The sequence below is a fragment of the Xiphophorus couchianus genome, chromosome 12 (genome assembly GCF_001444195.1).
Source record: "Xiphophorus couchianus chromosome 12, X_couchianus-1.0, whole genome shotgun sequence".
NCBI lineage: Eukaryota > Metazoa > Chordata > Actinopteri > Cyprinodontiformes > Poeciliidae > Xiphophorus > Xiphophorus couchianus.
Genome location: NC_040239.1, coordinates 11,179,988 through 11,194,737, shown reverse-complemented (window position 1 = coordinate 11,194,737; position 14,750 = coordinate 11,179,988). Strand labels below are relative to the sequence as shown.

General features: G+C 35.9%; 1 protein-coding gene across 5 annotated transcripts in view; it reads right to left on the bottom strand.

Annotated features, from left to right (window-relative positions):
- The window catches only part of grid2 (glutamate receptor, ionotropic, delta 2), a 517,587-nt gene that overhangs the window by 147,954 nt on the left and 354,883 nt on the right, over nt 1-14,750 (bottom strand). For all 5 annotated transcript variants that reach the window (XR_003597537.1, XM_028033208.1, XM_028033207.1 and 2 more), the window contains exons 7-8: nt 10,007-10,168; nt 3,542-3,661 (exon numbers count right to left, since the gene is read on the bottom strand). Coding sequence is in view for 4 of the 5 variants with exons in the window: in XM_028033208.1 (XP_027889009.1) it covers nt 3,542-3,661; nt 10,007-10,168 (282 nt within the window). In the remaining variant the exon portion in view is untranslated. The remainder of the gene's footprint in view (nt 1-3,541; nt 3,662-10,006; nt 10,169-14,750) is intronic.

The following is a 14,750-nucleotide window of genomic DNA, read 5'->3' as shown; positions in this document are numbered from 1 at the left end:
AGGTAGCACTACAGACATGCATTGATGTACATCCTCTCCATTACACATTGCCAGCAAGGACAGTTGGTGTTCAATTGGCCAAATATATAATTGGTACACAAAAAGTAAATGTATGGTACTTGGAATGTAATATCCTGGTTTGTTTGATCAGGTGTGAATGAACAATTGAACTCTGATCCGGATCAAAAAAGCTGACTCTGCTTTGCCTAAAAACCTAAATATCGGTTTGGTTGAAGTGATCTCTGGCACATTTCTAAAGCATCACATGTGAATTCCAAGCAGACCAAAGACCACTCCAAAAGCAGAAAGCAAACCATAGTGCAGGGAATTCTGGTTAAATACAACAAAAACCATTTGCACCATAATGGTACAAATGGTTGTGGTCTTTTACCAGCGACAACAGAGAAGTCCTATAATTGTTAAAATCCAACACCAATACATTTTTGTCTACATATTGTGAAAAAGAAAGTTCTGTTCATGTCTTCTTCAGAGGTTTAGTGTCTTTCCTTCAGTGGTTCTTTGTGCAGCATCACCACAGGCAAGATGGGGGAACAGCTTTTTCTAGAGTTTGGTTCATTTGACACTGTGATGTGTGAAAGTGAACCACACCAGCTAAAAATTGATCAAATGTTGCAATCCTTGAAACCAATCGAAACAAGTCTACCTGACTATCAAGTGTGAAAACACCCTAAGCCACTCGTTTTGGCCCATAACTTCCACCTCTTTCTATTGAACAGACTGCCATCTATATCCTTTCTGCTTGTTACGTTTGAGCTTTCCCCGCTTAACTAATGCGTTCTGTTCATCTCTTCATATATTCTCAGCACTTTTATTGCACAAGCTATGAAGTACATAATGCTGTTTTTTTTTTTCTTGAAAGTCCTTTTAAGAAAGTAGACAATGCAATTAGACCTGACAAGCTTATCACCACTCTGTAAGATCTGTAATGCTCTGCAATGATTCCAGGTGTATACAGAGAACCATATCATCTCCTTTATATAGCCACAGAAGCTAATGAACCAGAAAGCATGAAACTCCATGCAGGAATATTATTTATGACTTATCTCAGGTTTTTTGTCATTATCATTATACTAGACAGTGTTCCTGAAGTATGGTTGAGAATAAATGTCACTTAAAGGGCTGGTCACTTTGAAAGAAAGGACAATTCTCCAAATGGCAAGAAAGCGAAAAGACTAAGTTAAAAAACAATCCAGAAAAGATAAAAGGGAAAGGTTTGAGTTACTCAGTGTCTTAATTAAGGTGAGATGGGAGAAAATAAAAGCTTGTCTGCATGCTAGTCATTAATGAGACTCTCAGAAGAAATAAAAAAGGCCTCAAAGAAAAGACAAAACAATACTGAGAGATAGAAAAAAGGCTCAGGTTAACCACTGTACTCAGAATAATATGGAGTTAATTACATTATTAAGACTTCATGCATATCCTTAATAGTGTCAGCCAGACCCTTTTCAACAGTTTAGCATGTTTTTATTCAAGAAGCATAAATGCTAGAAAGAATATGGATTAAAGGCAACCAGAGAGACACAGAAAGATGATGCAGCCTACAGCATGAAATAGAATAAATATGTTAAATATGAATCTATCTTTAGGGAAACTGAACTGCACAAAAATTAAACATAATAAATAGAAGTCACTGACTTTTCAGGGTTTTTATTAAAGCTAAAGTACAGAACTTATTTACTTTTTTTCTCACACCGTATATAGTTCACATATTTTATTATTAGAAAGAAATTCACAAAAGATCATTTGAAAAACATCAAGACTGAAAAATCTAAACCCTACAATATATAAAAAGTGCACTAAATGGGAACATCAGCATCACTAGAATTGAACTGAATCCCACTGATGGACAAAAGAGCATTTACGGACACAGCAGCACAAAAGCTGTGCAAAGACTGCTTTAATTCCCTCAGAAGCAATTATGCTCTCTGATTAGGGAATTTTACTTTAATGTAATTACACTATGCTTCAGAGATTAATTTTGTCTGTGATGGAATGCTCTGTTATGTTGGTGTCTCCCCACATTATCCATAATCACAGTCCTGTGATATCTAAAATGATTCTTCTGGTAGAGACAACAAGTTAATTTTTGATTGCCTCTCTTTGTACACTGTATATCTGTGGTATGTAAACATATGTACTGAGCATAAGCAAATGTCTTTTTTTTTCCCCATATATGAAAATTATTTGCCTGCAATGAGTAGTATAATTGTTTCTGTTGTTTTATTGAAGAATTCAACTTAGGTGAAGGTGTAATTATATTACACCCTCACATAGACAATTTAAAGAGTTTTTATAAGAGGAAAAACTCTAAAAAATCCTTACTAACTTACTTATTTCCAAAACAGAAGATAGAGTAAGCAGTGTTTCCGCTTGCGACCTTGCCTTGGGAGTGAGGGTTATTTCTAGGGGTATGCAGATTGATCAGTCCATGCTTACGTGTAAAACCAATCTTTTCTACCACGACAACAGTCAGAGAGGGCTACATTTCACAATAGTTAGCCTACTTTTGCCAACTTTGCAACTTTTTTGTTGCATTTAGTACAGAAACGGATTGGTGTAGGCATCCACTTGCATGTGAGCATCAGAGAAGTGTGTGTTTTTGTCCAACTTTTGTCAACTTTGGCATTTGTGATGAGCTTATGCAGGCCGAGCAAATGGTGTGGCTTGGTGTCTGTTCAATGCCTTGTCAAGTAGACAAATAAACAATGTAAGGACAGAAATCACTCACAATGTGACCTGGCGTTACTTAGCAACTGATGATGTTACTTAACAACACCACATATAACAAAGTAAAGCGTTACTGATGTCGGACCACTTTTTTCAGTAACGAGTAATCTAATGTGTTTCTATTAAGGAGTAATCAGTAATCCGATTAAAGTTACTTTTTCAAAGTAACTATGCATCACTGGATATAACTGCGAACACCTACAATTACTATATGTTGTGATTTGAAATTGTATAATACTGTACATGTTATTATCAAGGTAAAAATTATAATTTAAAAAGCTATCCTTTACAGTTTACAATGCTGATCACTAATTATACATTTATTATCCCTTATAAATACTGAAGACCAGCATAAACAAAATAGTTAAAACACACAAAGACAAAATCATTAAACACTCTGTTATGACAATTTATGTGGTTGTAAGGAGAAAGAAAGTCTTTCATGAGGCTTGTTAAAATTCATTATGCAGTCATTATGCAACCATCACCATTACAAAATGTCATTTAAAATGGCATCTAATTACCATTGCTCTTAACAGAATGAGAGCTGCTGCAGCTGAAGTCATTGTACTTGACCCAACAAAAACCCAAAACAATTAGGATCAAGGGAGACGGTGAAATAAGGAAAGTAATCAATTAATTTCTTTGCAGCTTGATGGATTTTATTCCATCTTGGATTCATTTATTCATAGCACTTAAAATTGTAGATAAATAAATAAATAAACAAACGGGACAATAAAATGCTGAAATCACTGTGTATGTGACTTTGATATAATCTGTTTTAACTACTTACCCTGCTGACTCCTCGGCCCCTGTCCTCTCCATAATTTGTTCCCAGGATTTCAAAGAAGATGTTGGGATTACTGCCATTGTCAGTGAACTCCAAGAAACTGGTAAGACCACTCACTCCAAACTGCAAGCACAACAGACAATGTCCTTTCATCTTGGATTATTACATAATATTAACCATTTTACATCTATATGTTTTGTGTTGGGCAATTTCACTGTGACATTTAACCATTTATTGTTCATATTCACTACAACAACTAATTCAAATGAACACTAACACGCTAACAGAGATAAGCTGGCCCAGTTTTTCAGGCAACGTTTGTGTATATTTTAAACAAATCATTTCACCTTTTAATAATAAGTACAAAGCCTTCAAGAAATGTTCTGAATGTGGCCTGCTTTTGTGTTTGTTGTTTTACAGGCTAAGAAAACAGAGCAGTATTATCTTTATTTTGTAGGGTGATTGATGGGCATTGGGCCAACCCCCTTCATTTGCTATTCATTGGGGCTAAGTCTTTCTAGTTCAGAAGCCAAAGGTTTACCCAGTGACAATAGATGTACATTCAGAAACTGTTTATGCTGCTTTCTGCAGATGGGGACATGGTGTGAAGGCAGGCATTACAATGGATGAAGTGGATTATTTACTCTCATCCATTTTCTTTAATGTGTTTGGATAAGAACATGGAAGTGAAGAGCTTTAGGGCTCTCCAACACAGATGAAAAAACAACAGTGCACAGGGTGCAGAGGTGTGACTATGCATTTGGTAGGCACTCATTGTCTCCTGTGTATCTTGCAGGATATTGAATAATCTGAGTAACAGCAGTTTCACACAAAGACATCTGGACATTGGACTTGTTCTCAAACACTGAAAATAAAAGATTATTTTATTTTCAGTTGTGGTTGTAAAAGATTTCACAACCACCTATGACACTGACACAATCAGAGGTGGGCTTCAGTACACAGAAAAGGATCAAGTCATTTTTCAGACTTATTATAGTTCAGAAAAGAATAATGTCTATATGTATTGTCTGGGTGGACTTCAGCCAAACATCATCTGACATAATTAATAGATGATTAACCTTTGTGCATCTAAGAAAACTCAAAGATGCCATCTTCTGTTTTAATAAGGGAACCATACTGATGTCAAAGCTTTTGTGCATCCCCCGTGTTCTCTTTCTAATATCGTTCTTGTGTGCTCTCTTATTTGTCTGATTTTTCTAAACAAGATTGCTCAAATTAATCTTTGATGCAAAATCTGCAGTGAGCATTTCTGTCAGAATATATTGTTCTGTTCATATTCTGATATTCCAGGCCATCGATCCTCAAATCTAGTCCTCAGTCCTACAGGTTTTAGATGTGTCCTTGGTCCAACAAAGTGAATCAGATGGTTGAATTACCTCCTCACTGTGCAGTCAAGTTCTCCAGAGCCCTGCTAAATGACCTGTTTATTTGACTCAAGTGTGTTGAAGAAGTGATGCATCTAAAACCCACAGGTCAATGGCCCTCAAACCCTGGATCTGAGGAGCCCTGCTCTAGGCCATGTGTGATTAGTTTTATTTAGACCCAGACTTGTGGCCAATATTTTTATGAAAAAGAAAATCCAATTTCTGTTTTCGTTGTTGTTGAATTCCGGTTCTTTATATCTTCTTGTCATTAGGTTTTGATTTCTGGCTTTAAATTTACATGCAGCTTAGGTTTGCTCACAACTGTTAGAATTCAAGACAGCTAATTTATCTAGTTATTAGGTAAACATACAATGGTTTTACATATGCTTATATATACACTGCTCAAAAAAAAATAAAGGGAACACTTAAACAACACAATATAACTCCAAGTAAATCAAACTTCTGTGAAATCAAACTGTCCACTTAGGAAGCAACACTGATTGACAATCAATTTCACCTGCTGTTGTGCAAATGGAACTTTGTACAGAACAAAGTATTCAATGAGAATATTTCTTTCATTCAGATCTAGGATGTGTTATTTGAGTGTTCCCTTTATTTTTTTGAGCAGTATATTTTAAAAAATACATTGACAAAATTCATAGACATATAGATGCATTATATAAATATAATATAATATGCAGTCTCGTTCTCCGGAGTCCTGCTAATGACCAGATCAATATTTATTATTTTACATATTTATATAACTGATGTAATACATCAAAAATGTTGATGTGTTATATTAGTACAATTTTAAATTTCTATGCAAATTATATATTCTTCTTACTGGAATTTATATTGATAAATCCACAAAGGGAAAAAAAGGACTTGACATGTTTTTCATCCTTTAAAGTTGTTTGGGGTTAAAAAAAAAAAGTGAAATTACATATCATCAAAGTATTTTCAATAACAATCATTGAAGCTAGTGGAAAACCTTATGTTTTATCACAGCGCTTCCTGTACTTCCGCAATGGTGAGGAAATGTTGACAGGAATCCCAAATCTAAAATGCTGGAGTTACTGAGACTGAAAGGCAGCAATATCTAAAGCAATGATAGTCTGCCAACAGCACAAATGTAACACATAATTTAGGCTAAGAGGAGCAATTTCACCTGCTTCAATTTGTTCCCCACTCTGAATTTGTCAATAGAAACCAAAAAGCAACATCAATAGAGCCCCTCATCAGCAAGTGCAAATTAGTATTCATCATTATCATAATGCCCTCACATACCAAAACACTGATTAAACACCCAGGCATGCACAGTGAGTAAAAAAACACTGCTGATACACAGCAAAATGGAACCGATGCCAGACTGCTGAACTAAACTCTATCACCAATTTGGGCTTTTTAACACATCTCTGTTGAGACAGTCATCAGGCTTGGTTAAACAGCCAGAAATTTGCTGATGAAAGTCTTGCCAAACCCAGCCTGATCTCAAGGTGAAACACAAAGATGGATATGAAAGCCATTGCAACACATTTATTATTTTCTGACACTAATTCTGAATTAGCATTTCACTTGGCTTCATCATTCAGTCAAAGTACTGTCCCTCGAGTCATTTTTATATCAATATCAAAACAGAGGGCATCTATCCAATTGAATTTAACTGTGATGAAAGAACTGCCAATAACTACTTTAAACTTAAGGTTAAAATACAAAAAATAAATAAATAACATGTCAAGAGAAGTGGAGTTTTGATGACTACACTGAGCCCTCTGTGAAAACTGAGGATGAAGAATCTGCATCTTCACATCCCAGACGAACTTCTTCTCTTTCTAGGGGATGAGGACGGCGAACTGCAGGAGGGTGATGGACTCCCAGCATGTGAAAGGTCTGACCTCGTGGAGGGGGTGTCAAGAAAATCCGAGCTCATCCCACTTCCCCATGCTGGAGATTTAAGTTTAACAGTAATAATAAATAAAGTTATCTTTAAAATGAATCACTCAAGTGACATCAAGGCCCAGCAGTAGACTTAAGTGTCAATAAAGTTAGTTTAACAGTAATAATAAATAAAGTTATCTTTATAATGAATCACTCAAGTGACATCAAGGCCCAACAGTAGACTTAAGTGTCAATAAAATAAATCTAGTTGTGTGTGTTGTTTTTGTCTCATGCAAACTTTGCTTTAATTCTACTTTTTTCTATCTAATCATAAGAAATCATAGTCAGTCAGAGAGATTCATGAAACAGGAAAAGCAGGTTTCCTGGAAAAAGAGGAAGTTTCCAGCCTGCAGATTTATAAAAATAGTTGAGACTATTTTAAAGCATGAAAGTTTTAAAAAATTAAATCTAAACATTTTGAGTAATTTGATAAGATTCAAAGTAAAATACTTATATTAATATTGATTTACTTGTAATAATACTTACACTTATATTTGTGGGAACACTTATAAGAAAAACAAGCAAATGTAACTTTGGTATCAAATAATTAGAATAATAGATTATTCTTGGTTTCTTTTCAGAAAACATCTGTAATAACTCACATTAAGATCATAATAAGAATAATTAATAAGTTATGGTTATAAAATTATAAATGAATGCTAAATCAGAGAAGCTAAAGAAAATAAATGTGATATAAATGTGATTTTGACATTGAACTTGAAATGGTGTAAAAGGTTGTAAAACTGCAATTAAACATCACTGATATGTTGGAGGTAGATGGTAGGTGAAAGGTGACAGGAAGGGAAAAAGGGGAACTAACAGGAGAGCAGAGATGATCAGCACCTTATATGGAAACAGGAGGTTGAGCAGCCCTGAGACATTGGCACAGACATCATGACATGATGTCTCTTAAGACAGTGACGGATATGAGATCATCTGTCTAAGCAGACAGATGAACCCTATATAAGGTGGGTGCAAAAGAGGAACCGTTCGTTGGATCCTCCGGGCAGCTTCGAGCCAAGATCGAGATGGACAAAGAACTCTGCAGCTGAAGAAGAGCCGGGGCCACGGAGCCGGAGACTGTCCTGCACATAGAGACCAACCCGTCTGGCCCACAATCTGTGGCTTCGAATCGCACTTCTCTCATCGGCTGGGTTCTGACCCCAAAGACAAAGATGAAGACAAAGACAAGGAAGAAGAACTGGTGCCTTTTTTCCTGCCAGCACCAAGTCCTGTGTGACCTCAGCATCCATGCGGAGAAGAAGTTCATCGGACCTACATAGATCCCTGCCTTCGTCGATCAACTTCCTCCTCCTGCTGCCGCACCTTCTTCGTCGTCGTGCCAGGTCTGGGGTTCGAAACGCCAAACTCCGTCCGTCTCGCTCAAAGGTTTCCTTTTTTAGTTCTCAGTGTCAGCAGTAGGGAAAGATAGACTAGATGATTGATTTTACTTATTTGATTATTTCTGCTACTGAATTAAGCTGTACTGACCCTTGCAAAAATGCCTTACTAATAAAATATTTAGCATAAAGAAAATCTAAAGATGTTGTGGACATTCAGTTAATGAGTCACCTTAAAGTTCTTTGATGGTTGTAAAATAGCTGTGATGTTTGATTCTGGAGAGGAAGAGGTGGAAAATGTTTTTAGGTTGCTGGTAGCCCATATTTAAAACCTCATCCTTGGGACTCGACCGAGTCACTAAAACCTACCTGGTTCAATAACAAATGCAAGTTGCAAAATAGAGAACGAGCGACCGTTAACAGGTGTGCTCTGTGAAACTAGTTGGCTGTAGGCTGCTCAGTCTGGCTAATTCACAGGGGGAAGAAGGGTGGGACACCTGGATGTAGGCCGTCAGATAACCAGGCGAATCGTTTCTCGAAACCAGCTTAAACAGAGTTTACTTCAGTTCTGGACAGGGTAAATCCCAGCAGATTTAGGAAACTCAACGTACCCGTTAGACGGAGAGCTGGTAGCACATCTCCCCTCTCAGAAGAGGAAGTACGAGAGTGAGAGAGTAGAGACAGAAAGGAGGGGGGGGGGTGTTGCGCAACAACAAACATTATCTGCTGCAAATAAAGTGTCAAATGATATAGTTTTTTTTATTGAGAATAAAAAGAATGTAGGTCTTTGAATTAATGTACGGCTCAAAACGTCTACTGTGTCATATTTCAAATTCCACTTCAAATAACGAACAAAACCCAGACTGAATGAAATGTAACTTGTTTTATGCTTCTTTAGATGCATTTTTGGATCCAAGAGCTACATTCAGTCTTGAATTAATATTTAGCATTAGCAGTCCTTACATGTATTATATGTAATGTTGTCATAAGGAACCATAGTCCCTTAAGAGTTAATGTAGTTACAACAGTATTAAAGTACATGTTCCATTATTTCAAGTTTGAAACATTTGGGTTTTTTCACCACTGAAATATTGTAGACAGTTAAAATTAGAGCAAATCTTGCTTGTGATTTCTTAATTTTTCTTTTTTCAGGCGCACAGGAAATCTACTCAAGCTAATTTTGGGTCACCATATTCCCTTTCAGTGTACAGAAACAAGAAGAAATAAAAATGACCAGGTTGTAAGTATTTTTGCAATCTAAGATTAGTGTAATACTTTCTTCTATGTACAGATATAAAATGCTAGTAACCTAAATATCTCACAATCACACAAAAGTTCTTGTTTTATTTCTGTGATTAATATTCTAGTGTTTAAAAAAAGTTCTAAAACCAACTATGCACTATGATGAGTGATGCTCTAGAAAATAATGACAAAGTGATGTTGTTCATTGAATGAATGATTTTTTAAAAATTTTAGTAGTACATTTATTAGGTCCATGAAATAAGAACTGCATTTTTTGGTATTTAAAATTATTTAGAAAAGCCATAAAAGCTGTTTCAGTGGCAAAAATCAATTAAAAAAAGCTTTTATTCCTGGACTCCTGGTGTTCGCTTTGGCTACACTTTAAGCACCAGCTGAAACTAAGACTTAAGGAGGTAGAGTCTTGCTGATACATCATTCCAAATCATATATACATATAAACACACATCTGCATTCATGCACCCTCAAGAGCTAACCGTAAAACATGTGAATTATTGTAGTCATAATATTGGTAATTTCTTTTTTCCATTATCAGTTACCCCTACCTTTTTCACTGTCTCCAGCATGCTCTTGCCTCCTTGCCAAGGCTTGGAGTTCTTCCTGATGCAGCTGAGACTGGCCATGCTGTGCCACTTCCTGTCCTCCAACTTTCTGTGGAAGGTATTGGCTAGCAACAAAACGGAATCATAGATGTAACGATTGGTGATCTGCAAAGAAATAAATGAGCAACACATTTAAAATGATTAGTGTGAGATGTGAATTAGAATGGCTTGGACATACAGTCTCCCAATGAAGAGCCAAAATTAAACATTCCATCATCTTCTATAATTTAAAAGAGGATATTATGCACAATCAGTGTTTTGAGCTTTGTATAATGATATATTGTTATTCCCTCATCAAACACATAGCCAAAGTATTGTTTCATTCATAATTGAGAAGTTCCTGAATCTCCCTTGATAGCCATTTGGTGGTTGAAAGTCCATAGCTGAACTCCTACCCCACAAAGCACCCCTAGTCCATCCCTCCACCACATAGCTCCAGCAGCAATTAGCAAACACCTGGTGGCACTATATGTCTGCTGAGCTTATCACACAAGTTACAGTGCTCCTAAGAACGGTTGTGAAACACCATGAAAAAAGCATTGTTGTGATGACGAGGTAAATTAAGAGTGTCGGAAAGGGTGGGAGGTTCTTAAAGAGACAGAGGCCTGTTTCAAGGTGTCAGATATGTCTATGATGCAAAGTCAAATTTCTTTTAGGTTGGTTTTGATATATACATTTTCTTAACAGGTGAAGGTAACAGTTACTTGACAGTGGTATTAACAAAGTTATCTTAACTTTTTCTGTGGTGTTCTTTTATTCCCCATTTTCCATTAAAAAAAATACTTATACGTTAACAATCAAGCAGCCACAGAACAACATGCAAATAAAATTACATTAGCTGCCAATAGGCCATTGACTCATACAAGTACAAAAGAGAACAAGAAGGAACAAGGACAGTCCATTCAGTCCTTAATCGATTTGTGAGTGACTGATCTGTTGAGCCTTTTGTCCTCATGTTAATGAAAAAGATACCAAATAGACTGACGAAACAAGATGAATCTGTTCACACACGCAAACAAACGCAGATGTTACTCTTTTTGAAAACTCAGAAAAGAAGATGATAGCATCAAAGAAATAAAAGCTATAATTTCAGAAGGGACCATTTTATACATCAAAAACAGGCAGGCAGTATACTTACTTTGTTTTGGACACACACACAAAGGCACAGCTTTGTATTTACAACTTCAAAGGATATGACCATATAAAAATGACCACTTTGCTATCCCTTTTGCTTAGCTAAAGACATGTCTTTGACTTAAAATATATAGATTTACTGAATGAAAGCTTGCTTTTTACTCACAAGGAAGAAAAGGTACTCTAATGAGATACAGTGGAACCATACAAAAAGGGTCAAACCTGAAAATTACACTTTTATTACTATTCTTACCATTAGAACAGACTAGCTAATCAGGATGTATGCTGCTATGTCCCAGAGTTGTAACACGGGTCATCTCATGCAAAACGTTATGACAGCTCCCTTCACCATGTATCTGCCAAGACAGACCATTACTGCCAGTATGTATGACAGAAACATTCAAAACAACAAAGACGACTCAGCAAATGAGGCTCTTGGGCACCACAGTATCCTTTTACTGAGGAATACAAGACCTATAAAGGTTCTCTGAAAAAAATAGAGGGACATGGTTTAATTTATTCCCAGGCTAATAGATGCATTCTAGATCGTTGTCATTCTCGCTGTTGGCTCACATTACTAAGTATTACCTATTCATGTTGGAACTTTTTATTGCTTTTTTAAACTTAGAATGTTAAGACATTTCTACACACTTATGGAAATTATGAAAAATGCTTTACAGGTACATTTTGAATTAGGTTGTCATGAAAATGTTATTTATATAGTTTTAAACATTTCAGAAAATAAAAATCACATAATTCATTACACATTCAAGCCTCTATTTTGTGTAATTTTGAGAACAATGGTTTTAAGATGAAAACTCAATCTCTCATGAGATTAGAATATTACATAAGATCATTAAATAAAGGATATTTTAAACAAAAATGCCTTTTGGTACTTTTGGTAGAATGGACAGGAGCAAAGTCCTGCTTGAAAATTAAATTAGCATCTCCATAAAACTTTGTCAGCAGAAAGAAGCATGAAGTGATCTAATATTTCCAGGCAGATGGCTATGTCGACTGGGCATTTTAGAAACACAGTGAACAGAAAAGGTGGGACACTTTTCTTTGCTGGTGACAACCATTTTATTTAGACTTTTTGTTGTACTGTTTACTTCTTTCTGTTTTACACCAATTATTCAGTTGGAACTTTATTTGCAAAAGTAAACTTTACCATCATCTGAAAAAAAAAAAGTTGGATCACTAAGTTCATTTTTGTTTTCTCCAAAACACAGGCAGAGCATGTAGGATTTGTCCGCAGGTGCTGACTATTGCTTCACCCCCCGTCTTGTGAACTTCCTGCGATTCTTGAATGGATTTGGCTTGACAATCTTTTCCAGGCTGTCAATGGTGCTGGTTCACCTTTTCCTATCACACTTATTACACAACATCACTCTGTGAATAACCAGCTTCTTTACCAATGGCCTTTTATGTCTTACACTCCTTGTGGCGGGTGTTAATGACTCCTCTGAACATTTGACAAATCAACAATCTTCTCTCTCATTGTGTAGCCTATTGACCCAGACTGAGTACATTCAGAGGCTCAGGAAACCTTTGAAGGTGTTTTGAGTTAGTTGGCTGATTCAGATTTGACACCATGAGTTTTCAATATTATATTTTTTGACAATATTCAAAATTTTTGGGACATGAAATTTTGTGTTTTATATGCAAATCATAATATTCAAAATTAGAAGATACTGCACTATATGTTTAATGAATCTATATATGAGTTCGACTTTTTGAAAAAATTTTACTTTCATGATACAAGACATATTTAAGACATACTTTGTGTGTGAGTGTGTGTGTGGTCAGTTTGAGTTGATGTGCTTCATTGCAGTGTGAAATTGGGCCCCTCTTCGACTGAAGCTGATCTGTTACTTCAGCCCACTTCCTGTTTCATTTGCCCCATTTATTTCTTTGCCATCCCCTATTTCCTTTTTTAAGGTAAACCACTATCTATACCTAGGGATACTTGCAAACAGTTCAGTTCCATGTAAAGATGTGTAAATATTCAGGAATACACAAGATTTGCTCAGTCATCAGCAGCAGACTGAACTTTACAGCCTTTACCCATTAAAATAATAGATATGTTGAAAGGGTTTCATTATTAATTAACCTTGAGAAGATCTTGTTTCATGTTTGGACACGCAAGTTTAATTTGCACACATCATTTACAGCAAGAGCTCTTTATTAACCTTGGAGGCATAAATTACCTTAATTTGTTTAAAATTCACATAAAAAAGAAATATGTACCTAACCACATATTGGAACATACATCTGTGTCATGATTATGGTCGATGAAAGCATAAAATGGGATCAGACTGAAAGGGAGCTATCCACATAAACATTATGACCGCTTTTCTGTCACCGGTATATTTCCATCTTTAACGCATTCCTCTGGAGTCTTGTGTCACAACATCAATCAAGAGAACATTAACTGAATTTTACAAGTTTGTCCCAACACATAACTAATACTCCTTTGCCTTTTTTCCATTCAATCTTATGGCAGCTCAATGGCTGATGTACCCATTCCTATATACTGTCAGCCTTGAGGGGATTTATTAAAAAAAAAAAAAAAAACAAACATCAATAATACATGCTAACCACCGCACTGTAAACAGTGGGAAGAGTTTGGAGAATTCATAAATAATTGGAATGATGTTTAAGACAATTGCTAAATTGGAAATGGCCACTTAGTAAAGTGGCCATTTCCAATCTAAAAATAATCCAAACTCTTCGAGCAAATGTTAAATTTTTGGCCTATTTTCAGTCACAACTAGTTTTGTTGCCAACTATGTGATTGGTGGAGAACAAAACGTATTGCTGGACTTCTCTCTCACAGATCGTTCATCTGCTACACACACTGCCATTCCTTGTAGTATTATAGAAAAGTGTGGTGCTCTGCTGGGAAACATTGAGTCCTGCCAAATATGTTGTTACTTTTACACATGCAATCTACTCAACCATTGCTACAGACCACATATTCTCCTGATTGGAACTCTATGGTCTGATGGCTGTGGTCTCTTTCCACAGGATAATGTTCTCTGTCATAAAGCAAAAATGGTTCAGATTGGTTTGAAGAGGACAACAACATTTTATGTTGTTGGCTTGGCCTCCAAGCTCCCTTACTCTCAATCCAATTAAGCTTTGGGAGGCGCTGGAAACAAATCAGACTTACACTCACAACCTACAGGACTTGAGGAATCGATTGCTAACATTTGTTGCTATTATACTACGGCACACCCTTATATCAGTAGTATAATGGAGTCCATGCCTTGACAAGTAGGGACTGTTTTTTTTTTAATAAAAGGGTTATTAACACATTAGGTGGCCATAATGTTACATCTATTGAACATAGATGGTCTGCACCTTAAACACTCAAACACATTTTGTCAACATATTTAATTACAAAAAATAAAACGTAAAAAAATAAAAAAATAAATAAATAAAATGGTCATGGAACACTAATCACCATCCACTAACTTGAGAAAGTTGCTGACTCATAATTTTATGCTTCGTTAGTATACTTGAATTTTTTTGATCATTACTCTGGACA